Below are 27128 nucleotides of genomic sequence, written 5' to 3'. Positions count from 1 at the left end.
TTTCTAAAACATTTTTTTTTTTCTCAGTGCAAGGTAAAATCAGTATGTTCTGCATTTAAGTCGTTTAATTAAGAAATACCTATTCTTACAAAGTAACATCACATGTATTCATATTTATTGTAAAAACTTTTCAGTGTGCAAATGTTTGTGTACTGGAATAAATTTGCAATTGAAACAACAAGATGACCGACACCCTCCATTACAAACATTACCTGCGGTATTCTATGTGGTAAACCATCAAATGTTATGTGGTAACTGTGTAGTACTTTGTTGTTTTTTGGGACGTTTTACCACATGATTCTGTGCTGTACAGTATGTGATACTCCTGTAGTATTCTTGTGGTAGTGTATCACTTTCATATTGTGGTAGTATTTACCACAGGATTCTGTTATACAATATGTAATATTCCTGGGATATTCTTGTGGTAGAGCGTGTGGTATTACTGTTATATACCTGTAATATTTTTGTGGTAGCATGTGGTATTTCATGTGGTAAACCATCAAATGTACAAAACAAAAACCATGTGATGATTGTGTAGTACTTTGTTGTTTTTTTTGGGATGTTTTACCACAGGATTCTGTGTTGTACAGTATGTAATACTCCTGCGGTATTCTTGTGGTAGTGTGTGGTATCACTTAAACATTTCTGTGGCACCACAGGATTCTGTTGCTTAGTATGTAATACTCCTGTAGTTTTCTAGATATATTAGATGTATATAAGTTCCTATTTAAATAGGGTATATGCCGAGCTAGTGCTGTTTCCATGCTGATACACTTCCGGTGACCTGTTATTGTGAACTTTTTTTCCCCATTTTATACGGTTCCTTATACAGCATCGATGTTGTAATGTCATTAACATACCTTCAGTTAAATAAACTTTTGCATTTATTTAGTTGCTCAAGCGTAAAACGAGACAAAAAGCTGTTTACTCGCACGCGCCCGTCAGAATCGGCAGGCTAACGCAGAAGCTCCATTGAATATACTGGGGTAAAATATATTGCTCATATTATAAGGATATGGCGGGGGAAATGTAATTTAATGCAGTGCTTCTTGTACAATCTGAGACCCACTTTAAATCGGATATCACTCAGCTTGTGGAGATCGCTGATTTTGAAAGAAAACAGACCTTAAACGCACCGGATTTTGCATTGGCATTCAATTCGCCGGAAACGCTTAATTTACACCATGGATGCTGTAAAAGGAACCGTATAAAGTATCTCAGAATATTACACAGCACCAAAAACGTAAAAATATATATATTAAATATATTTAATATATTTTTGTCCACAGCAGACGGCAACTCGCCCTGACGCAGATTCCTGAGTCTCTGTGGTCCAATCAGGTGAGCCCTCCTCAGCGCTCGCCATGACAGCGAGACAACAGTGACGTGCCTTGTAAAAATTTGCATATGCATTCCTATAAAGCTTGTGTGCTCTGTCAGCGAGGCGGCCTTTGAGCCCTAGGCAGGGAGAACATAACCCCCGAGGACCCTCGGGGAAACACGGGCGGCCGGTAGTGGGACCTCGCTGCGAGGGTTATGGTGGGTGGGAGTAGCGAGGCCCACTCATCTTCTATTTTAAACTATAGTTTCAAACTTTAGTTTACTATAGTTTGAAATAGAAACCACGGTAACTGTTATGATTAAACCTTTAGCAAAGAGCTTAGAATGACCAAGAGCAACAGACCCGGATTCCGCCAGTTTCAAGTGATAGCGATCGCTCGTCATTGCTGTCGCGATGGAAAGCAGCTGCTTTTTATTTATTTATATTATTCAAAAAGCGCGTTATTGTTTCCCAAATTGTAGAGTGTCGCCTCTTGGTAATTCTATGCTCTTTGCTCCATGTCTGACTGTTGTAATGTTTTGCTTTGTTTTTCAGCTCAGTTGTTGAGCAAAGAAGGACTATTGAAGACAACAGTTGAAGACAACCGCGGGTTATATTCACGAGCGCGCGCATTATAATGTTTCCGGGCTGTTTTCTGAAAGTGTGTCTTGTTTAGATAAGTTTGCATGTCAAACTAAATAAACTATACTCTTTCTAAACACCTGTCTCGTGTTTTATTTGTCCTCTACAGCAATGCACTGTCATATAAGTCTGTTGAATGCATTTGTATGCAACATGGTTTGACAATACAGAAGTCTAACAAATAAATAGTTGTTATAAATGTACTTTCATTAGTCAACATTTGGTGTTATGGTTGTTTCATAACTATATTTATTATTATTCTGTATGTTTAAAACCAGCAAATTATACTATATATTTAACATGTCACATATACTTACTGTTATTTTAAAATTTGCCAAATAAAATGTCCTAAGACAAGAATGGGTGTTGTTTTGGTTTTATGTCAACCTACTGTAGGTTTTAGGTTGACTGCAGCAGGTATAGGTATTATACACACATGCACACACACACACACACACAAAGTGCTGCGGTGAAATGTGTTACTCTCTCCTCAATGCTGACTATGCAAAAAAAAAAACTAATTATTTTAAATGTTAAAGTTTAAAATAATTAAAAACTCAATTCTCAATAAAAAGTTACAAATAATTATATAAACAAAAATAAAGTCGGCAACACCGAAAAACCAAAGAATCCAATATTTTATTGTTATAATTATTATTTACTTAAAAAATCTCATGACAACAAACTTTTCTATTGTTTCTAATATAAATTCATAGGTGGAAACACAGCTCTGAAAAATACTTAGCAACAAACTCACAACCTGGGAGCTGACAGTGGAGCTTTTGTGTGTGGATGGTTAAGTGTATCATATGTTTTTGTGATTCCCTGTGATGATTTCTGTGCACATGTTACCTTACTGAGGCGATGGAATTTAATTTTGGCTTAGTTGCCAGAAAGATACATAAAACTGTTAACATCTGTACATTATGGCAGTATGCAATATACAATAAATGTAAGAAGTTATACGAGGAGGGGCTAACTAGCTAACAATGTAGCTTTCAAGTACACAGTTCAAGATAACAACAATATAACTTAAAACACAGCCTTATTTTAGAAACCCTCAAAAACATTTGAACACATTTTACTTACTCATTGTAGATTCTTATTTAAAGCCTAAAACATATCAGACTCTACATCTGAATTGATGGACAGAGAATGAAGCACACTCAGCAGTAAACAAATCAAACACCTGACTCCCTTAAAGGGCCAGCATTTTCTGAAAACTTTTTAAGACAGACAGCCTGTGGGAGTGTGTGGTGATGCCCAAATCATTGTTTTCAGCCCTCAAAATGCACGTCTCTATAATTAGCAACATAAAGCATCAGAGTGGATGGGACGGTAATGGTTGAACAGTAATTTGCTATTTATTGTCAAAGTTGTAATGAGTACATAAAATAAATTACTGTAATTTATTCTTTGCACTACACAATTTCATACAAAGTCTACTCCTTTTACAGTAAAATACTGTTTCCTTTTATTACAGCAAAACACTGGCTATTTTACAGTTATTTACTGCACAATCTACAGGGTAACACTGCAGTTATACTAATTAAACACACCTGATCAAACTAAATCTAAAGGTAGTGTGTTGAAGCAGGGCTGGAACTAAATTCTGCTGGGCTGCGGCCCTCCAGGAGTTTGACATCCCTGGTACATAGCATATTTTCAAAGGAACTGCCTACATTTATCACAATCATGCACATATCATTGAATAAAAACAATAAAAATATGAAAACTTCATCCAAAGCAAAAAAAATAAATTAATAATAATAATAATAATAAATAATCTGATCCTCATGTTGTTCCAAACCTGTAGTAATAAAAAAGAAATCAAATAAAATGACGAAAAGACTCACTAGTTAACCCTTCACTATCTGTTTTACTATAATACGAGGAGTTCTTTTGAAAATGTGAATTTTTATGATAATTAATACTAGAGGATGACATTTAAAATATTGTCTAGCTAGCACATGCCCTTATGTCGTTACAAACTGTTGGGCTTTTCTGTAGCACAAAAGTTGGACTTAAGTTCGCTTCTGGTGTGCGACCGGATTTACAAAAATGTCCTGTGGTAATCCTGTGGTATTTCAGCAGTACAACATAAATTTACCACACAAAAAAATGAGCAAAGCTAAATATGACAGGATTACTACAGCACTTTCTGCAGTGAAATTTCACAGGAATTTACCATTGGATGAAGTATGTGGTTTCTCTGTTGTTTTTGTGTGGTAATACCAACACAGCTAAATATCACAGGATTGCTACAGCAATTTCTGCAGAACAATATCACAAGAATTAGCTTTTTTGTTCTGTTTTTTTCTAAAACATTTTTTTTTTTCTCAGTGCAAGGTAAAATCAGTATGTTCTGCATTTAAGTCGTTTAATTAAGAAATACCTATTCTTACAAAGTAACATCACATGTATTCATATTTATTGTAAAAACTTTTCAGTGTGCAAATGTTTGTGTACTGGAATAAATTTGCAATTGAAACAACAAGATGACCGACACCCTCCATTACAAACATTACCTGCGGTATTCTATGTGGTAAACCATCAAATGTTATGTGGTAACTGTGTAGTACTTTGTTGTTTTTTGGGACGTTTTACCACATGATTCTGTGCTGTACAGTATGTGATACTCCTGTAGTATTCTTGTGGTAGTGTATCACTTTCATATTGTGGTAGTATTTACCACAGGATTCTGTTATACAATATGTAATATTCCTGGGATATTCTTGTGGTAGAGCGTGTGGTATTACTGTTATATTCCTGTAATATTTTTGTGGTAGCATGTGGTATTTCATGTGGTAAACCATCAAATGTACAAAACAAAAACCATGTGATGATTGTGTAGTACTTTGTTGTTTTTTTTGGGATGTTTTACCACAGGATTCTGTGTTGTACAGTATGTAATACTCCTGCGGTATTCTTGTGGTAGTGTGTGGTATCACTTAAACATTTCTGTGGCACCACAGGATTCTGTTGCTTAGTATGTAATACTCCTGTAGTTTTCTAGATATATTAGATGTATATAAGTTCCTATTTAAATAGGGTATATGCCGAGCTAGTGCTGTTTCCATGCTGATACACTTCCGGTGACCTGTTATTGTGAACTTTTTTTCCCCATTTTATACGGTTCCTTATACAGCATCGATGTTGTAATGTCATTAACATACCTTCAGTTAAATAAACTTTTGCATTTATTTAGTTGCTTAAGCGTAAAACGAGACAAAAAGCTGTTTACTCGCACGCGCCCGTCAGAATCGGCAGGCTAACGCAGAAGCTCCATTGAATATACTGGGGTAAAATATATTGCTCATATTATAAGGATATGGCGGGGGAAATGTAATTTAATGCAGTGCTTCTTGTACAATCTGAGACCCACTTTAAATCGGATATCACTCAGCTTGTGGAGATCGCTGATTTTGAAAGAAAACAGACCTTAAACGCACCGGATTTTGCATTGGCATTCAATTCGCCGGAAACGCTTAATTTACACCATGGATGCTGTAAAAGGAACCGTATAAAGTGTCTCAGAATATTACACAGCACCAAAAACGTAAAAATATATATATTAAATATATTTAATATATTTTTGTCCACAGCAGACGGCAACTCGCCCTGACGCAGATTCCTGAGTCTCTGTGGTCCAATCAGGTGAGCCCTCCTCAGCGCTCGCCATGACAGCGAGACAACAGTGACGTGCCTTGTAAAAATTTGCATATGCATTCCTATAAAGCTCGTGTGCTCTGTCAGCGAGGCGGCCTTTCAGCCCTAGGCAGGGAGAACATAACCCCCGAGGACCCTCGGGGAAACACGGGCGGCCGGTAGTGGGACCTCGCTGCGAGGGTTATGGTGGGTGGGAGTAGCGAGGCCCACTCATCTTCTATTTTAAACTATAGTTTCAAACTTTAGTTTACTATAGTTTGAAATAGAAACCACGGTAACTGTTATGATTAAACCTTTAGCAAAGAGCTTAGAATGACCAAGAGCAACAGACCCGGATTCCGCCAGTTTCAAGTGATAGCGATCGCTCGTCATTGCTGTCGCGATGGAAAGCAGCTGCTTTTTATTTATTTATATTATTCAAAAAGCGCGTTATTGTTTCCCAAATTGTAGAGTGTCGCCTCTTGGTAATTCTATGCTCTTTGCTCCATGTCTGACTGTTGTAATGTTTTGCTTTGTTTTTCAGCTCAGTTGTTGAGCAAAGAAGGACTATTGAAGACAACAGTTGAAGACAACCGCGGGTTATATTCACGAGCGCGCGCATTATAATGTTTCCGGGCTGTTTTCTGAAAGTGTGTCTTGTTTAGATAAGTTTGCATGTCAAACTAAATAAACTATACTCTTTCTAAACACCTGTCTCGTGTTTTATTTGTCCTCTACAGCAATGCACTGTCATATAAGTCTGTTGAATGCATTTGTATGCAACATGGTTTGACAATACAGAAGTCTAACAAATAAATAGTTGTTATAAATGTACTTTCATTAGTCAACATTTGGTGTTATGGTTGTTTCATAACTATATTTATTATTATTCTGTATGTTTAAAACCAGCAAATTATACTATATATTTAACATGTCACATATTCTTCTTATTCTTCATTAGGCTTGATCCGTAAATTGTGTATTTTATAAACTGATCGTTTATAAGGACTAAGCTATTAATAACTGTAATTCCTCGAATGGAAAAAGTCTTGATTAAAGAAAAAGAGAACTTAATTCGACATATTCATAGAGTGCGCTTATTTCTGCCGAATTACCTTTTTTATTTTTTATGCACTATAAATGCATCTGGCAGCACCGAAAAGAGCAAATGCCAAGTTATTAGCGCAGCGCACAGACAGCTCGTCTAGTCTGAACCAGGGGTTTTCAAACTATTCATTGCACACCGATCCCATTGCATTTTATTTAGGATAAACCACTTATTTAAAATTAATTAATTAAAAGGTGCGTACTCTCCAATACACCACTGAATTATAGTGTCATAATATTTAATAATTATAATTAAGATAGACACCTGACCTCCATTTAATAAACAATTTATTTGCCATACTCTGTTAATTTGAAGTTTAAAGTTTAAATCATTTATGTTAAACTTAAATTATTTAAAAACTTAAAAAGACTTAAATTTAGTCATTTAAGACATTTTAGGTCATAAGTTTACATACATTGACCGTTGCATTTAGTAGGCCTATTCTGGTCTAAATAAGCTTTTTGCATCTTAGGTGTTTACACACACAATTAAGCAGTTTATACGTACATTTAATGTTACTTTGAAATTACTTTTGATGGAATAAATAATCCTAAATAGTTGAAAGTGTTAACATATTCTTGAAATGTAGTTATTTTATAACTATGAAATTTATTACTAAACAAAGTGAATCATTATGAATTTGCCAAGAAATAATCCACTTTACCACTGTAAAGCAATGCCCCACACTCACTAGAACGGTAGAACCTGGACTGTATGATATGTTCTGTATGTAAAATAGAGAAAATAAGCAAGATGCACAGTCTCATTCTGCCTTAGTGAAATATAGTGCGTCACAGCAATGAACTAAAAATAAAACCACCCTTGAAATGCTGGCGATCTTAATTTTTTCAGCCTACACTGACTGAGAATAATGTTGCACTATTTTATTAACAAATAATTAGAATGTTTTTTTTTTTCCTTCAACACATTCATCATTACTTTTGCCTGTGCAAGTTTTTTGCGCGCGCTTGAGCGCAAAGGCATCTATTTTCAGGTGCAAGATGCCACTTTGGGTGGCGCCAGCACACTCTGCCACACCTGTGGCTATGTCTCTGCTACAATAATAATAACAACAATAACGACAAAATAATAATAAAAAATAATAATAATAAGACAGGCCTACTTTGACGTTGCAATAAAAAAGTATTAATTATCAAATAAATATTTACAATAGGCTAAAGGCATATATTAAATTAAAATAGGAGAAAATCCAATAGAAACAAAAGGTACCATTTATTATAGCCCCATGCAGGGTCCAATGTGTTCTTACAACCATTGAATAACTAAGTAAATAATAATAATAACAATACTAATAATAATAGGCCTAATAATAATAATAATAATAATAATAATAATAATAATAATAAATTATTATTTTATACAGAGTAGGCTATTATTTAGGCCTACAATAGCTCTGAAACAATCATGTAAACTAGGTGCTGCTCGGAAATGGCTATCTTTGCTCAGCATCAGGTGCACAGCAGCAAGAAGCTTGGCAGTGAACTATGACCTTATTTTAATGACAAATGTCTAAGAATACTGCTGATTTACGTTTTTATTTAATTTATACATACGCAATGAATGTAAGCCTGCTAACTGTGTGTGGTTCAAATGATAGAATATGTAAACTTTGTTTATATATATAATTAAATAATAATAATTAAAAGCCTGCGTGTAAGGCTTTTATTTTGAGAGTGACGTCACGAGCGCAGATTTGGTTAACCAATTAGAGGAAAGTGGGCGTTTCAGCACCGCCTACATGTGTAAAAAGAATTTTAAAGTCGTTTATCCGTTTTCCTACCCTAAACCAAAAAAAACGAAAATCCAGCCAAAATCTCGTTTTTTCGTTTTCTCGTGAGCAAAAGATAAACGGAAAAACGTCCGTTTTCTCCATTTCCTTTATTCCGTTTGAAAATGGAAAACAAATGAACAAAACGTACACGGACCCACACGGACCTTTTAAGCACTAGCTTTATTTTTGTCATTGTTATCCTATTGTACTTTTAATTTTATATTTTCCATTTTTACTTTTAAGTTGTAGTTGAAGTATTAATAATTTTAATTTGTACATTTTTTATTTATCTGTTTTTATGCCTATATAGCTTGTCTTTATTTTAGTTTATGTTAGTTGAATTAGCAATTAGCAAAATTTTTCTTTTTTAAATATTTCTCAAATGATGTTGAACAGAGCAAGGAAATTTTCACAGTATGTCTGATAATATTTTTTTCTTCTAGAGGAAGTCTTTGTTTTATGTTGGCAAGAATAATATCAGCTTAGAATTTTTTTAAAAGCCATTTTAAGGTAAAATTATACTATAATCATCCTATCTGTCTGTCTATCTATCTATCTATCTATCTATCTATCTATCTATCTATCTATCTATCTATCTATCTATCTGTCTGTCTGTCTGTCTGTCTGTCTGTCTGTCTGTCTGTCTGTCTGTCTGTCTGTCTGTCTGTCTGTCTGTCTGTCTGTCTGTCTGTCTGTCTATCTGTCTGTCTGTCTGTCTATCTATTTATCTATAAACTGTTATAAAAAAATATTATAAAAGTGTGTTATACAATTGCTTAAGAAAACTTTCTTTAATAAAAGTATATACATTTATTGTTCTGTGTTTATTGTAGTTTACTTTTGGGGTTATTTCATGTGACCAACCAATTGTTCAGGTAACCAAGTAACATGAAAGGTAAATGTTGACAAAAGTGTCTCAGGTTATTGTTACACTGACAGCAGGAAATCATCTACCATTCACAGTGACTCTCTCACCGCTTTTATAATGGCATTTTTGCAAGATTCAGATGCGATTTTTAGAGACTACATTATTAAACATTCACTACCTCAGATTTACAAGGTGATTTAGGTTTGTTTTTAAAATAATTTTAGTTTATTTTAAGTTGTAACTTTATTGATTTTACATTTGAAAAAATATTTTATTTCATATTTCAATGTATTTAAAAAATATTTTAAAAATTTAACTGTATTTTGATTTGAAGTGGTTCTTGTTGTTGTAGTTATTGTTATATATATATTATTCCATTTTATCTAGGCTTTACTTTCTGGCTTATGTGTCTCATGTCCTGAAGATCCTTTACACTTTATGGAGGAAAAAATACTATCAATCCTACAGGATCAAGATTTTGAGATTGTCTGGTATGTTGGCTTCTTTATATATTTGTTTCATTAAACTATAAATAAATTGTGCCTTTTTATTGCAAAATCAAGTTCAGGTTAATATTCCTAAACATGTTTTTTTTATATATTTCAGGCACACATTTATTGACAAAGACAAACAAATCTCCTCATTGGCAGGAGGCATTGTGAATTATATTTTTGGATATCCAGAAGACAGCCTGGTAAAACTCTCTTTGTATGTTTTTATTCAGAGTGAATGTTTATAAGCATAAACTCATTTCATTTTCCTCCCTCATAGAATCTGTCACATTTGCTGGAGAAAGCTTACACTTGTTACCACACCAATCTGACCAAAATGTGTTTCACGTAAGTCTTTAAAGTACAGAATAAATTATTTAAAAGTCAGCTCTTTTAATATCTTGTCTTTTCATATTAAAGGGGTTGGAAGAGTTACATCTGGCAGAAAAAGATGAAGGCTGCCCGGCTCCTTGAAAGAATGGAGGAGGCTGAGATGTATCACACACAGAGAAGGATAAAACTGGCTTTCATAAAGTGGACAGCATGGGTTCAGTTTCAGAAACAGCGATGGAAAGGTATTTAGCTTTCATGGTCTATAATACAAACAGATGATATTGGAGATACTTTAAATATTTCAGAAATCCCAGTCAAATTTAGTTATACATGTGCCCCTGGATGCTTGATTCTGATTCCTTGAATATTGTGAATTGAAAACGGGAAAACTCACCAGTGAAATTGTACAATAATTATGTAATCTGTAAAAAAATAATAATTCCGGTTATGAACATTTTAAATTATAATAAATAATAATAATTGCAAGTCATTTTTGGAGAAAGATTAAGTAATCCAGATAAAATGTAACCCATTACTGTCAGCAGGTACTGTTTATTACAGGCCCGCTAAAAGCACATGTTGGATTGTCAGAACACTATTATATATTTTGTACTTATGTACTTACATTATGCCAAAAGTTTTGTTTAATGTTCAAATAATAATAATAATAATATTTGACATCATAAACCCTTCATTTTTGAAAACTTGATGATTACACACACGATCACGACATCCGCAAACTAAGCCTTTGTTTGTTGTGAATGGACGCCCTCTAGAGCGGAGAAAATTACTTAATGTGCCTTTGAATGCTTGATCATAATTGGCTATAAATTGTGAATCAGTGAGACTGAGATGTTGAGGTAAGTTTCAAAAAAGTCTTTATAAACCTAAAAGATCAGAATAAACTGGAGGTTTCTTAGACTTTTATTTCAGTGTGTTGATGTACAGTACTTCCAATTTAATCTAAAAGCAGGTACTGAGTAGAGGGCAGTGCTTTTTATTCCCTCATAGCAAACTAATGGTAGAGGGGCATGGTTAAGAATGTTGTAGCTGAAGCCATCATTCTGACATCAACAGAGAAAGACCCCCCCTCCAAAAATCAAAGCAAATGGTCAGATTTGGACTGAAGATTTGTTAAAGTACTAGCACTCTACTTGTTGTAATGATATAATCACTGAAGGGTTTGACATTTTGATTCAGTGTATTACGGTACTGTAGTGATGACGTCATGTTTTTTTTTTTTACATGCTTTACGTTTCCATGTTATACTGTTGTTGTTTTTTTATAAGGAAGTTTTACCATCTCATGTTCATACTGTACAGAGAGAGCACGTGAAGGTCAGAAATAAAAAGGCACTGCTAAAAACGATTCATTCTGTCTAATGATTAAGCTACGCACTCAAAGCTCAACAAGATTACTCAAACAAACTTTTTTTTCAGTGGATTAATTGTTTACCCAAAGAATTACAATGTGCGATATGCAAAACAAACATTGTAAATTTTGATTTCACTCAGACTCAGAAAGCATACATCCATAAAAAGGCCTCAAGGTACAACACTGTGTTCTTAACAACTTTAATAAGTTAAAGAATTATAGCATTTTTCAATTTTTTTTGTCATGGGTTTCTCAATGCAACTCTCTGATTGATTTTCTGATTAAAAAATAAAATAAATAAATAAAAATGCTGAATTTATATGAATAAATGGATTCAACAAAAGGTAAAATTAGCAAACTAAAATATTCCGGAAGTCAAGGACAGCTCTTTCAGCTTATCTTCCTTTGTAGAGGATGAATAAATAATGGCAATAATGGCAGAATTTTGTTTTCTTTTTGGTACATTTAAATACATTTAAATCTCACAGTACTTCACTTCATAAGCTCTAAAATAACATTTTGCAAATAAAGTAGCAACAGAGACTTGGGATGAAATGCAAAATCTAGTGTCAAAAGACGGACACATATCTTGAAATAAAATCAGCACAATGTCTTTAGTAACCATTGTATAAGTGGAGTTATTTGTAATATATGTTACAATAAAGTTAGTAACTACACTGAAAAAAAAATTTAATCATTGGATTTACTGAATTGTTTTAAGGTAACTGGTTTAAACAATTTATATGGGCTCATTTTAAGCAAACAAATTAAGTTGAACATTACTAAATGTAATTTGTTTGTTTAAATTCTGCCCATATGCTTTTTTTTTACTAGTTTGCATGTTACCATATAAATTTAGTGTGTTATTATTTCTGTTCTCTCTATATATCATGAAACAAGGCATTCTTTAATTTATCTAGATGCAGAGAGGAAACTACAGAAGGTTCAAGAGTCTGTACACTGCAGAAAAATCATCACGGCTTGGCGTCATGTTGTGCAGGACGCTAAAAGAACAAAGGAATACTTTAAGGTATAATTATTAAAACAATCAGCTAAACCCAAATGCATTGAATTCATGAGATATTCAGCTATTATACATGTCTGTTCAGAAACTAGAAAGAGATATGAAGGAAAGCCAGAACTCAGGCATACCACAGGGTGATGGACAGGACAATCTGTCACTGCTGCCCAACAGGCTGTTTCTCAAGGTATCATTTGACTACCACTAACTGTTAAATAACTGGCAAAAACGTACAATCAGCTGTGATTGAAATGAACCGTTTGGTGCAGATCTTCCAAAGTCTAGGTGTGCGAGACCTGCTGAAATGTGCTCAGGTTTGTCAATCATGGAAAGCAATCACTCAAATCAGCTCACTGTGGACTGAGGTTAGTGCAGCTGACCTAAAAACTGTCAAATTTTCCCTTTAGAATTTAGAAGTGCATGTTTAATATTTGTATACATAAAATCTTTAAGAATATAGTAAAAGTATATAAGAAAATCAACAGATTTGCCCTTTTTTAAACACAATGATGTTATATTAATAATTATATTAAAGCATATTGTGTACTTGCACTTGAAAGTGTTGTTTCATTTGTGACTGCATGAAAATATAAGATGCTCATTAAATACAAGGCAGATTCAATGAAATGTCAGTTAGTAATGCTTTAACATCACCCTCATTGAACCCTCATGTTCCAAATTTAAATTACCTTCTTATGTGGAATTAAGGTAAAAGCTAACAAGATTTATTTCCCATTGAACTCACAGACAAAAAATATTATATCAATTGGAAATCAAAATGAGGAAATTTTTATGGTAAAACTTAATGTTGTCTTGACAAAGATTTCTAAATTTTTATGTTGTTAGATGTTAGAGAAATTATTAACATGAATTAGTATGTTTGTAACATGATTTAGCATGTTGTTTATTTTATAACAAGCACTATTACTGTATGTTGCTAGCTAGACTTTTGTTTGTGTGCCTCTCACATGAATTAGCATGTTGCTCGCATATTTCAAACAACAATCTACATGTTTCAAACTTAAATATATGTATCTAACATGAACTGGCATATCTTGTTGTTAGCAATTAGCATGCTGTTACCATGTTTATAATTTAAAATACCATCTTTCTAATATGAATAAAAAGTATTAGTATGTTAACTATGCTTTATTAGTGAATTTGCATTTATGCTTCTAACAATAAGCTAGCTGCTAATGTAAATTCCACTATACTGTTAGCACAAATTAATTTCAAGCATAAAGTTGATAGCAAATAACATGTCTCCAGCATAAATTACAGTGTTATCCAGCAAACATGTTTCTTGCATGGTTAGCACGTTGTATGCTAGTTGATAGGCTTTTCTAGTTTGCAAGTAGCTTAAGATCTGAAAGTTAAAGCCTGGCAATGAAAGTCTTTGGGATTTCTTTATTTTGAGGATCATTTAGAAGTTATATTGCATAAACATGTTGATCAGAATGACTGTCTAATGTGAGTTTGGTAGTTTAAGCTTCAAGTTTTAGGAATACTTTAAGACCAGACTTTTATAAATGTTAACTCAGAAGAAGACGAATCAAAAACTATCCTGTAATCGATTTTTTGACGTGTTTTTATGCAAATGTAAGATGTCAATTTGATGTTGTTTTGACAATAAGGTACTTTACTGTACATGCATTGTAGGGATACAATCTACAATCTACAATATAATCCAGTGTAATCATCAGTGTGTAGATGTCAAATGGACGCATTAGCATTGTTGCTGAGTTTTTTTAAATGTTGTTTATGTCGTTTTGACAGTGTCGTTTGCTAAGTGTGCTAAAGGCTTCATATACAGTGTAACCTGTGAGATGTATTTCCACAGATTGATTTCTCTCCAGAGAGCAGCTGGATCACAGATCAGATGGTGGAGAGAATCCTGCGGCTTCACCGTGTTTATGTGATCTCTGTAAACCTGTGTGGTTGCAACATGGTGCAAAGACTAAGTTTCAGACGCATCAGTACATTTACCTTCATTTACCAAACAACTGCATTTATTTTCTGCTTTGTTAACCTCATAAAGATACAGAATACTTTTGTTTTTAAAGGTCAATGCAGGAATCTTCAAGAACTGGATCTCAGTGAATGTCCAACTGTTAATGCAAGTATACAGTTCATGTAGTCTTAGGAGTTTTCTGCTTATTTAATTTTCGGCTCTTCAAAACTGGCGTGTGTTTTGTTTGAAAACACACTGACAGGATGAAAATATGAAGATGATTTTAGAGGGATGTCAGTCTCTCCTCAGTCTTAATCTGGCCTGCACTCACATTGCCAACGCCACAATAAAAGTCCTGGCAAGGTACAAAAGTCTTATGTTTCTCAGATCTTCAGACTGTACTCAACAATGACTGAAGTTTTTTTCTGTACTGAATGTTTTTAGTAGATGCTGTGTGATGCTGCGGTCTCTGAATCTGGCATATTGCATTCATTTCTCTGATAAAGGCCTGCAGTATCTGACCACAGGGACGGGTTGTCGCAGACTCCGCCATCTTAACCTCTCCGGTTGCTCCCAGGTTAGTGTTGACTTGCAAACTATTCTACTGTATCATTTAAAAAAAGTATCTTAGGCTTTCTATTAGTTGGTGTTATTGGTTATATGATGCAAATATACAATATATTTAATTTACTACTACATGATTATAAATAAAGGTACCTAAAGTTAGTTTTTCAAAGTTATGTCATGTCCTCTAAGAAATACTTAGTTAGTCAATCCTATTTTTATTACACATTTAACTACTCTTGACTTTATCCCAGAGTGATCAAATACAGTTTTCATTTTGTACTTTTAGATAACTGTGGATGGATTTACAAGTGTTGCAGAGACTTGCAATTCACTGCAACAGATTGTGTTGAATGATCTGCCCACCTTAACTGACATCTGTGTGCAGGTAAGTGTTATTTATTTTGGCCCGAGAGAGCTTAACGTGCTGCAACCTAAGAAGACACATGCGAATCGGAAAAAAAAAATAAATAAATACCGGCAAATTAGGAAAACATCTTAGTCGGTTTGACACACATTGCAAAGCCTCACTACAGAAACATAAATTAATATTGTACTGCAAATCCTCACAATGCAAACACAAATAGATAAACACGCTGTAAATTGACAGAACAAAAATCAAGGTCCATAATAAAATTCATAAACATTACAACATTTGTAAAACACCTGTGAATTACAAAATTCGGACACCAGATAAATAACAGATATTTGTTTTGTAGTGTCAGACAAAATTATATAAAAATATTCAACTCAGTGATCTTAAATAAGCTTTTGCCACAAATATTCTAGCGGTACTATTAATTTCACTTTAAAATACCTAAAGTAACACTATTTTATATGTGTATGTAATGTATATGTATATGGAGTTCTTGTAACACAACCATATTATTTGATGTGTTGGTTTTCAGTTCTTTTAAATTGACATTTTTCCAAACTGGAAGTGCAAACCATAATATGTAGTAAATGATTGATATGAAAATCTAGTCAATGAATTTGAACTGAATATTAATTATTAATTGATTTATGAAAGATGTTTCTTTGGTACAGGTCTTAGTGTCTAGATGTCGTATGCTGACTGTGATTTCTTTACTGGAGTCACTGAATTTGTCTGATGTGGCATTCAAAGCAGTGGCTGAAGTGATCGACCTCACTAAGATTCTAATAGAAGGTTTGCATTTGTTTGCTCTAATAATGTGGCACAGGCAGAAAGACAAAATTACAGAGGATGTTAACAGTGTGTTCTGTATTTCAGGTAATGATGTAATCACAGACAGCAGTGTGAAGGCTCTGTGTCGGAGCTGTCTGAAACTCTCTGAGCTCCATTTGTCATGCTGTCCTCGAGTGACTGATGCCTGCTTCAAGACTTTAGGAAATCTGACAAAACTCTGTAACTTAAATATCTCAGGCTGTTTTAAGTAAGAGAACACAGGCTAGAACAAATGCTAATGCTTTTTTTATGTATCTATTATGTACAATTATCTAGTTATATATTTTATTTCTTCCAAATGTATTATAAAAATTTTGTAATTTAGAACATTTTGCGTTTATTATCTATTATTATTATTATTATTATTATTATTAAAATACACTTTTAAAATTATTTAATTCATTATTTTATTATGTAATTTGTTGTGATTGTCAGGGCTATTCCACCAAATGCTGATTTCTTAATTCTTTTGACAAAACAAGCATAAGTTAAGAGATATCATTAGTAATTTTATTAATTTAATATAGTTAACTTATGTTTTGCTCAAACACATAAATGCCAACCCCAAACCTATAGATAAACTAAGACTTTACCATTGATTTGAGTATATATAATTTTAACAAATTTAATATAACAAAAGTAGAAACATTTAGCATGGCAATAACTACAGAAATACTCTTTCATATGTTTGGAAAAAAATATTAATTATAATTATTAAGCATAATTAATTGAATAACAGTAAGCCTTTCTTACTTATAAACTACTTATTTTGCAGTGCAGAAGTACAGTAAGCCACAGTCATTTCTGCAAATGTGTAAGACTTCTGATTCATTGGCCAATATGGGTAAATGACTAGAAATAACAAATGGCAGCAAACAATCAAGCGGGTTGCATTACAAACCAGGATGTTTATGGCAATACATACATTTTTAAATAAATATCATAGGAAAATAACTGTTTCCAACATCAAGCAGCATAAGCTGAGCTGTATACAGCTCAAAAGCAATGGAAATAAATAAGATCTGGAAGTCTGAACACATTTAAATTGCAATGTCCGCACAGCTTTTAAATTTTGTATGAATAATACAGTGCATGAATAACGCCACTTTTGGCATTTCGGATTCTATGAAATTTTGAATCTAACAGAACTTTGGGTCCCACTTTATAATAGGTGGCTTTAACTATTATATGTACTTGCATCAAAAAATAAATACAATACTTACTGTGTTTACAATGTATTGCACAACACTTATGGTGCTCTTGAGATGGGATTTGGGTTTTGTAGGGGTTTAATGGTAGGTGTAAAGGATAGCCAATAGTGTCATTTCAAATGTAATTACAGAAATTAATTACAGACGTAATTGCATACAGGTATTTAATTAGTCATAAGTACAATGTAAACCATACACAATAAGTGCATTGAAATAAATGATTAATTTCAGTGAAAGTACATATTAGTAAAGGCCACCGTATATAAAGTGGGATCCAATTTTGTAACTGATCCAGGGTGACTGATATGGGACTCCATTACATCACTGAAGGGCCGTCTGCTGGTCAACTGCGAGAGCTTGATCTTTCCTACTGCCTAAAGATTACTGACCTGTCCCTGAGGAGGATAAGTCAGAAGTGAAAACATTTAACAGTTATACACTTTTACACCAAATTCCTTGTTAACACTTTAGTTTAGGTCACAATTCACGGTATTAATAAACCATTCATTGAACCTTAACCAAACTAACCATTAATTGAAACCTTAACCCAACTTCTACTTTACTAAGCTACTAATTGGCTGCTTATGAATAGTTAGTAATGGAGAAGTTGGGTTAAGGTTTGCATAATGCAGAATAAGCTCACTTTATAACTAATGAACAGTTAATATCTTAATAAAAGCAGGTAATAAGCCAGTTAATTGCATGAACTGTGACCAAAACTAAGTTGTTACCAAATCCTTTACATACAGAGAATGCCTAAACAAAATATTCATTTCCAGATGCATCAGTCTGACCAACCTGGCCTTGTGTTTCTGCGAAAACCTGACAGACAATGGGTTCGAGTGTCTGGACAAATGTTCTTCTCTCATCTCTCTGGACATCTCCGGCTGCAAAATACATGACAAGGTACATTTAACCTCTTTACTCTTATAATACCTTTATAGCTAGTTATTGCATTACATTACATTAAATTACATTGAATTGCATTGTATTGTATTTAATTAAAAAATGATTTTTTTTTTTTCACAGGGACTATCAGCTCTGGGAGCAAACCCCAGTCTGAGAAAACTGAGCGCAGCCGAGTGTGTTTTTATTACAGATATTGGAATAAAGGTTTGTCTTATATTTGATCACTTCAGCGCAATATTGTTTGATAAGCCTTGCATTTAAATTTCGAAATATTCTTTGTGATGTACTCTGGTGTTTGTGCAGATGTTTTGCCGGCTATGTCAGCGTCTGGAGCTTTTGGATGTGTGTCAGTGTGTGCGACTGTCTGACCGAGCGATTAAAGCCCTTTCCTTCTTCTGCAGGACCATTGCCACTGTCAGAATAGCTGGATGCCCCAAAGTACTTCTTTTATTCAGCCATTTTTAAACTATGTCTGAAATAAAGGTATGAGAGCTGTCACTAAATTTCAAGAAGTAATCTTTTGTATTTTTTAGGTTCTGATGTTTATTTGAGGTACTAATATGGACCCTTTGTAAATGTGTAACTTTTGTAAAAATACCACCATAATGACAGTTCTTACAACTTTATTTCTGCAACTAAAAAAAAATGTGCACAAAATAGCTTTGTTAGAAATTAATTGTAAAAGTCAGCTTAAAAAAGAAATGATCATAACCTCTTCCGATGTAGAATCCTCTTGATTAAGTCCCTCTGAAATTAATTGGATTATTCAACCCAGGCTCATTCTGAAAACTTACCTCTATATACAATTCTGGAGAGCACGAAATACTTCTCAGGAGGTCTCTTTTTGTTTTTGCGAATCTACCAGAGGTCGCTGTGTAAGCTTTTTGAAATCTCAAATTTCTCTTGTGAGTGCCATTTGCGCCTACTGTTCTCGCATAAATCCACCTCTGTTGACTGACTGACTGACTGAGTGATCGACTTACCCACCCTCCTCCTCCCCTAAACCCAACCAATAGTGTTTTCAAAAGCAAAGAATGACCATTGTCATTTTAAAAACTCTGACCTACATGTATTTCATCATTAAAACAAACGCTACGGGGCAGTATAACGGTGGTCCTTTTTGCGTTTACCAGCTAACCACTTATCTCTATATGGACCACTTCAATGTTACCAGTTTGTCCAGTGGCTTGTCACGTATGTCGGTGAACTTGGGATACAGCAAGGGGTTGACCACGCTGATGGGATTCGAGTCCAGTGAAGAATAAAACAGAAGCCAAAAACTAAAATAAACAATTAAATAACAGTTTTTATATATATATATATATATATATATATATATATATATATATATATATAAAATGTGTCAAAAATCAGGCAGGGTTTTTCTTTTTCTGCATTGCTTTTTAAAACTGTCGGTTGAGTTTAGGGAAGTGGGGTGGGCGGGTCAATCGGTGCTTTTGAAAACACTATTGGTTGGGTTTAGGGAAGGAAGAGGGTGGGTCAGTTGATCAGACAGTCAAACAGTCAGTCAATAGTGGCCTCTGGTTGGTTTACTTAAGAACAGCAGGCGCGAATGCCACTCGCGAGAGAAATCTGAGATTTCAAAAAGCATACAGAGCGACCACTGGTGGATTCGTGAAAACAAAGACTGCCCAAAAATGTATCTACTCTTGAAAAAAAATAAGGAGTCCAGGAGACTCGAAGCAAGCAGAATTCCTTCATTGAGACGTGTTGCGTAATCAGCAATCATACAGCGTCTTCAAGTAGACCATGTGTCTGCAAGAGCCTACTAGAGGTTCGCAGTCTGCAAGTTCTATCACAATTCTGAATTAAGACAAAGATGTCATGTCTACATTGTGTTCTTAGGAGGAGGAGAGATGTCTAAACAAAGCATGCAAATGAAGTGTTGTCGGCAGGGTAAACTGCCTTTTCAGGCCTGATCTCATCATGTTCTGGAGACAGAAACCTCCTGACCAGTTGACCAAAAAGAGAAAACAAGTTACACAGCCATGCTGTGAAACTGACACTTTGCATTATTTTGGAAAAAAAAAAAAAATTTTCACACTACGTAATTCACGATCTCCAGAAATGTATATAGGGCTTCATTTTTTTGACAGGTTGTCCCCCCTTCACACTAGCAGACATTTTATATATCTTTTTATTACCAGACAATACATTTTATGAAAAAAATTAATCTGACAGTACAGTTAAAGTCCAAATTATCAGTCTGTGAAACTTGAATTCTTTTAAAAATATTTCCCAAGTGTCATTTAAAGGAGATTGTTTTCAGCACATTTTTAAACATAACAGCTATAATAACTAATTTATAAAAAAAAATAAATAAATTGTCTTTGCCTTGAGAATGGTAAGTAATATTTACTGGTTATTTTACAAGATAGTACTTAGCTTAAAGTGCAATTTAAAAGCTTAAATTTAGGTTAATAGGTTAACTAGGAGAGTTAAGTTAATTCATACCTGCCAACATACCCATTTTCCCCAGGAGTCTCCCATATTTCCGCAGACCAATCTCCCACCCTTTTCCTGTATTGTTCTGTCTCCCGGAAAACTCCCGGAATCCCCCCCACCCCCCACCCAACCACAAACACCCCCCTTCTTCGCTTATTGGTACAGTCCGGCTAGCTTTTCGGTTTAGTCCCCATGGGCGAAACCAACACGCAACCATCTTCATACCAGCCCCTACAACTGATACTAAAATTGTAGCTTTTATTCCAGCAAAAAAAAAATAGCCAAAATAATTAGAAAAAATATGAAATAGTGTGAAAATATTTGAAACATTTAACAGGGGGCTAATCATTTTACGCTTAACAGTATATATAGTATATATTTATATAATAAAATAATTTAATTACCAAACAGATCATGTTCCTTAGATATTTGGACCTGTACAGTATATTATCTGAGGCTATGTTTTCCTCTGCCAGATGACAGATGCAGCAGTGAAGTATCTAACCAGAGCCGGTCATTTCCTGAGGGAACTGGATGTGAGTGGTTGTTCTCTCTTGACTGACCACACAGTCTGCTTTCTTCAGTGCAGCTGTTTGCATCTGCGCTCAATCAACATGCTTTACTGCAGGAACATCTCCAGGTGGGATTCCATCACACTAGGTAATGATGGGGCCGACTGGCCATTTGGCAATTCTGGCAAACGCCAGAAGGACCGGATAATTTTTTTAATGTGGGCCGGTCAGTTTCTTTTAAAAAGATTTTTTTCTGGTATGTACTGTTTTTACATGCAGGCAGCTTTTATCTCTTGCAAGATGTGTATATGATGATGATGATGATAATAGTATTAATAATAATAAATGTTAAGCATTTGGCCCAATCAGCAATGGTCAGCTGGTTTTGAGATGAACCGACCCAATCTGACCTATTTAGAGGTTACGTGGACGTAATCAAAATGTGGCAAGAATGTCAAACAAACAATAAGTGCAACACAAGCTAATTGTCAGAAATAGACCGTAAAAAAGGAAAGGAGGTGCCGAAAAGCTCAGAGAAAGCAAAAAAAGGCTCTAAAATCAGACGTTGCCAAATGCATAAAATTAAATGAAATATTCTCGAAAGTGGGCAATGCGATGGCGCAGTGGGTAGTGCTGTCACCTCACAGCAAGAAGGTTGCAGGTTTAAGCCTCGGCTGGTTCAGTTGGCATTTCTGTGTGGAGTTTGCATGTTTTCCCCATGTTAGCGTGGGTTTCCTCCGGGTACTCCGGTTCCCCCACAAGTCCAAAGACATGCACTAAAGTGGAATTGATTAATGAAATTGGCCATAGTGTATGTGTGTGTTTCTTAAAACATACGCTGGATAAGTTGGTGGTTCATTTTACTGTGGCGACCCCAGATTAATAAAGGGACTTAGCCGAAATGAAATTGAATGAATGAATATATAGATAGTTATAAATGGATTGTTTTTGTTTCAGTCACATACATTAAATGTTTAAATATCTATTACATATGGTACTGCTTCTATTATTTCACCATCTGTACACCAATATATTCGTGGGTGGGGCTGTGTCGGTGTGCTTATGTGGCTATGTGGGCTGGTGTGGCTACAGTTCCAAGGCTGATTTTTTGTCCCAGTCCGCCCCTGATGAGAGCTGATTAGTGCCAACACAAATACATCAACACAACACTGCATAACTGTTTACAATGTTGATTTGTATCCTCAGACAGGCTGCTCTGAAGCTCCAGCACCGTGTCCAACACTGGAAACACAGTAATGATGACGGGCCTACATTCTAGATTAATGACAGCTAGACTGGAGAAACACAAGCTGAGTTTCCTTCACCCTGTGTTGATTCACATTTTGAAGTATCACTTGGAAACGATTGATAGAAATGCCAAATATATATATTTTTAAAAATCTCTTAATTTGCATGAAAGTTTTTACACTTGCTTGAGGTGGTTTTGGACTTGTTGAAAATGGTTAATGTGATTAATAAAAGTCAAATAAACTCTGATGCACACTCAAAAAATTACTTTTACTGCTTTTTAAACTACTTTTTAAATGAGTTGAAAACACAATTCTTAAGTTTTTTGGGGGACAACGTAATTGTTTTATGGGTACTATTTCTGAATAATGGTCTATTAGTTAGTGTTAGGGTATTTACTAACATTATGAATAATCTCGGAAAGCTTTTATTAATACAACATTCGTTCAACATTTACTAATGCATTAATAACATCCAAAAGAACTAGTGTTATTTACGTAACTTAATCTTAACTAAAGTTAACAAATACATATAATAAATGTACTGTATTACAAATTGTTTGTTCATGTTAGTAAATATACATTAACTAGCATTAACTAATGGACTATTATTTTAAAGTATTATTGTTTTATGTTCAATCCACTTACATTTGTAACGATTAAGTTAACTTAATCGATTTGTATGTACAACTTGAAGAAATGATGTGGAACCCAGCATTTTTTAGCATAGCATCATCTTTCTCCAATCTGAATTAGCTGAGAGTTTGTAGTGCTACTGATATGATTTTTGGAAATAATAATCACTGTATTTTTACAGAGACAGATGGTGTTCTATTTCTGCATTTTACTTTACTCCTCCGGGTCCAAAAACATGTGGTATAGGTGAACTGGGTAAGCTAAGTTGTCAGTAGTGTGTGTGTGTGTGTGTGTGTGTGTGTGAATGAGTGTGTATGGATGTTTCTCAGTGATGGGTTGCGGCTGGAAGGGCATCCGCTGCGTAAAACATATGCTGGATAAGTTGGTGGTTTATTTCACTGTGGCGACCCCAGATTAATAAAGGGACTAGGCTGAAAAAAAATGAATGAATGAATTTTACTGTACATGTTTAACTTGTCTATAGCAACCCCTGTGTCATCGCCATAGACTTGGATTTTACTTGGATTTACTAATCGATGACTGTAAAAAATATAAACGACAGGACAGCACCTTTTCCCATTGAACGATTTTAAGGGAAAAAGAAAAACTCCTTGTTTTGGGCACAAACTGTCGCAAAAGACTGCTGCTTTTTACTGCTAATATAAATATAAGCACTTACATTTAAAAACATTTAATTATATATGATTTCAAACTGTGTGATGTAAGCTGTTATAATTTAATAAAAACTATTTATGTTGGACTGGAGAAATAAACAATCTTTCATACACTCTAGCCTGAGTTGTGTATAAGTTGTTGGTTGTATGAAACGGGTTGTTGGTATTTGTTCTCTTCATAGGGGTAGAAATAACACTCATAAAATAAAAAATGAACAATAACATATGAACAACACATACAGTTGAAGTCAGAATTATTAGCTCTCCTGAACTATTAGCCCCCTGTTTATTTTTTTAACAATTTCTGTTTAATGGAGAGAAGATTTTTTCAACACATTTCCTAACATAATAGTTTTAATAACTTAATTCTAATAACTGATTTATTTTGTCTTTGCCATGATGACAATGAATAATATTTGACTAGATATTTTTCAAGACACTTCTATACAGCTTAAAGTGACATTTAAAGTCTTAACTATGTTAATTAGGTTAACTAGGCAGGTTAGGGTAATTAGACGAGTTATTGTGTAGCGATGGTTTGTTCTGTAGACTATCGGAAAATGTATAGTTTAAAGAGGCTAATAATTTGTCCCTAAAATGAATTTTACTAAATTTAAAACCACTTTTATTCTAGCCGAAATAAAACAAATAAAAACAAATTTAAAAAAAAGTCTTTCTCCAGAAGAAAAAAATATTATCAGACATACTGTGAAAATTGTCCTGCTCTCTTAAACATAATTTGAGAAATATTTAAAAAAGAAAAAAAAAAATCAATAGGGAGCTAATAATTCTGACTTCAACTGTCATTTTAGAAAAGTTTTTATTTTAAATTAGCAATCAACAGGGCCCAAAATAAACACACCATAGGTAATTAATTACCATGTGTAAAAACATTGTGCATTTAAAAGATAAATACAGCAAGATTTCTAAATGCCAACAGGATATTTACACATCCCATCCCTGCACCTAAAATAATCCTTGTCCGTTTGTACAATAAACTTAATTAGCAGTATTATTACATTAACAGATGTCTATCAGCTGCTGCAACATCGCTTAAATATTGTTTATCATTTTTTGCCTTCGTTTTTATTTGGTTTAATCGATGACCTCATTATATCTGGCAAAGAGTAATTTACCTTCAATTTAATGTTTTTTAAGAGTTTTCAAATAAAAAAGCCAACAGTAAATGATGTATATAAATAATAATTAACATTTACAGTTCTATTTGTTATTTAAGATTCGATTTCTAGAACATTCATATTTTATAACTGCAAATTCAGTAGATTAACTCGATAACATGCCAAAACTTAAAATGCAGAGACGTCCTGTAACTCAAGTTCAAATAACGTTACAGGAGATCAATGTGGAGATTGGCTAACATTAGTTTTGTCTTCCGAATGTGGTGGAGCAGGGCAGTTAATCTACAGGTAACTCCCTTTAAACAACCATCAGTCCTGTCGTCTACACCAAAATGTGGCGGAGAGGGGCGAACTCAGGAGGGCAGCAGGGGAAGAAGTGGTTATTGTAACTCCCTTTAAACAACCCACCAACCCTGCCAACTACGCCAGAATGTGGTGGAGCGGGGAGGGAGAAGCTAGGTTGGTTAGCTCTCTTTGAACCACAACCCAATCTAAACTCAATTTATTTTGATGAAACCAACTACGTCACCTGGGATTTAAACCCAGGAATTAAAATATAAAAAGGTCACACAGATTTTTATCTTTTAATTATTAAGGAGCAGACAGGAGACACGAGAATGTACAAAAATACAAAGGATGCTCATTTCGGTTAATTTTGCTAATCGACAACCGCCTCTCGTTAATCGGATATTAAAGGTTAACTAGTCAGATTAATATTAAATTATTATTAAATAAAAAAAAAAAACTGACGTGTCTATTTTGTGTCTGACACATTAAATATTGCATTTTAAAATACTGATTTATTTCAACATGCTAGCATATTAATAACAGAACATAAAAACACAGCATCTTCAAGCACCTGCAGTGTTTCCAATGGCATAGAAAAACAGAATAAACTAAATAAAATTACTAAAATAAATAGGCCTGCCCTAAATAATTTTTCAATTAAATGATTAATTTAGATTACAAAATTAAAAAAATTGACTGAATCCTTTATAAGAACCGGCATAACTGTTTTTTTCCAATCATGTTTTTGTCTTCCGTCAAATAAAAATAGCAGACTTCCTCAAATCGCTCGCTCCACGGAAAATATGCAGTTATTGAATGCCCCGCTGTTATTATTATATCACAAAACCTTTTTACATTTTTAAAAGAAATTTTTTTTTAAAAGATTATGTGTTGATATATGGTTTCCTCTCTCACTCGTGGTTCAAGTGTGAGTGCTGCGTGGTGAAACTGGCAACGTGCATAAATGTTGACTTTTTGTTAACAGTTTTGTTTTTTGATATTATATTATTATTATATCATATTATATTGTCAAAAATATGATATTACATTAATTTGCATACATGCTTGGTGCACCACACTGTCTTTTATGTTGACAAGGAAAAAACCAAACGGTTCTCTTTTTTATGTCACTATGAAACGACTAAATCAGCTGGGTATTGATTGTGCAAGAGTGTTGCTGTCTATGTTGTTACAATTGTAATACTTAATAATATTGTGATATTCAAGATTTGTAAAGTCTTACAGCTTTGGATAACTTAAAACAGCGAGCACTAGTCTCCCCTTCATCTTCAGTATTTCCTCTAGGATTTTTTTCAGCTGTGGCGGCAGGTCTTTTACAAAAATCTACTAACTACCTATGGTGTTATTTCAATGACAAATGGAGAAATGTCGTGAGGATAGTATTACAAGTCGAGATGGCATTTACGTGCAATATAAGTGTGCTTGCGTGCTGATTTCTTCTGCTTGTGCACAAAACATGCCCCATTAAATATACGCTGCTCAAGCGCAGATCTTCTTGTGTGCTCTCAAATAAACGCTGCTGAAGTGCGATTTTGCGGTTTATGTAGTATGTCTCCAACATTTATTCGATTTTCTAGGAATATTTATGAATGTCTCCATTAGACCTACAGTGCGGTATTAATGCGTCCTGAAGTAAAGTGAAACGGCTATAAACTTTAGCAAGATAAAGTCCTTATATGCAGAACCACAGACCTTTCTCTATAAA

The 27128-nt window shown here is 34.1% G+C and overlaps 1 protein-coding gene and 2 long non-coding RNA genes across 11 annotated transcripts in view; 2 read left to right on the top strand and 1 right to left on the bottom strand.

Annotated features, from left to right (window-relative positions):
* The first annotated feature begins 1446 nt into the window (after nucleotides 1-1446).
* On the top strand, nucleotides 1447-3008 carry LOC147837675 (uncharacterized). Its single transcript, XR_015526436.1, has 2 exons — nucleotides 1447-2424; nucleotides 2503-3008. It is a non-coding gene; the product is annotated as an uncharacterized LOC147837675 (long non-coding RNA).
* A 5464-nt stretch (nucleotides 3009-8472) lies between these two features.
* On the top strand, nucleotides 8473-24168 carry fbxl13 (F-box and leucine-rich repeat protein 13). Of its 9 annotated transcripts, XM_087312072.1 has the most exons (23): nucleotides 8473-9021; nucleotides 9345-9386; nucleotides 9475-9571; nucleotides 9767-9870; nucleotides 9986-10073; nucleotides 10151-10218; nucleotides 10291-10445; nucleotides 12498-12607; nucleotides 12687-12785; nucleotides 12868-12963; nucleotides 14439-14574; nucleotides 14662-14714; nucleotides 14812-14912; nucleotides 14994-15126; nucleotides 15403-15501; nucleotides 16161-16281; nucleotides 16366-16528; nucleotides 17827-17946; nucleotides 18311-18437; nucleotides 18561-18644; nucleotides 18744-18878; nucleotides 21383-21546; nucleotides 22625-24168. In XM_087312072.1, the coding sequence occupies exons 3-23, from the start codon at nucleotides 9497-9499 to the stop codon at nucleotides 22695-22697; spliced, it is 2304 nt and encodes a 767-aa protein (XP_087168198.1). In that variant the 5' UTR covers nucleotides 8473-9021; nucleotides 9345-9386; nucleotides 9475-9496; the 3' UTR covers nucleotides 22698-24168. The 9 variants fall into 9 exon arrangements, 5 of the variants coding, with proteins under 5 accessions (XP_087168198.1, XP_087168200.1, XP_087168201.1 ...); XR_015526422.1 differs by lacking the exons at nucleotides 9475-9571; nucleotides 16366-16528 and having other exon boundaries at nucleotides 9345-9406; nucleotides 22625-24087; XM_087312074.1 differs by lacking the exons at nucleotides 9345-9386; nucleotides 9475-9571.
* The window catches only part of LOC147837673 (uncharacterized), a 33116-nt gene continuing 23192 nt past the window's right edge, over nucleotides 17205-27128 (bottom strand). The window contains exons 3-4 of the long non-coding RNA XR_015526440.1: nucleotides 18330-18418; nucleotides 17205-17926 (exon numbers count right to left, since the gene is read on the bottom strand). This is a non-coding gene — a long non-coding RNA (uncharacterized LOC147837673). The remainder of the gene's footprint in view (nucleotides 17927-18329; nucleotides 18419-27128) is intronic.

Source organism: Danio rerio, chromosome 25 (genome assembly GCF_052040795.2).
Source record: "Danio rerio strain M-AB ecotype USA chromosome 25, GRCz13ab, whole genome shotgun sequence".
In the NCBI taxonomy this organism is placed as follows: Eukaryota; Metazoa; Chordata; class Actinopteri; order Cypriniformes; family Danionidae; genus Danio; species Danio rerio.
Note: the sequence above shows the minus strand (reverse complement) of the source record. Positions and strands in the feature narration are given on the sequence as shown.

What these genes read in the sequence shown, in the direction of transcription:
- fbxl13 (XM_087312072.1), top strand. Translation starts at nt 9,497, where the DNA reads ATGGCATTTTTGCAAGATTCAGATGCGATTTTTAGAGACTACATTATT. An exon ending in CTGACCAAAATGTGTTTCAC is followed by an intron (nt 10,219 to 10,290) that starts GTAAGTCTTTAA and finishes TTCATATTAAAG; the next exon opens with GGGTTGGAAGAGTTACATCT. An exon ending in GTGAATGTCCAACTGTTAAT is followed by an intron (nt 14,715 to 14,811) that starts GCAAGTATACAG and finishes ACACACTGACAG; the next exon opens with GATGAAAATATGAAGATGAT.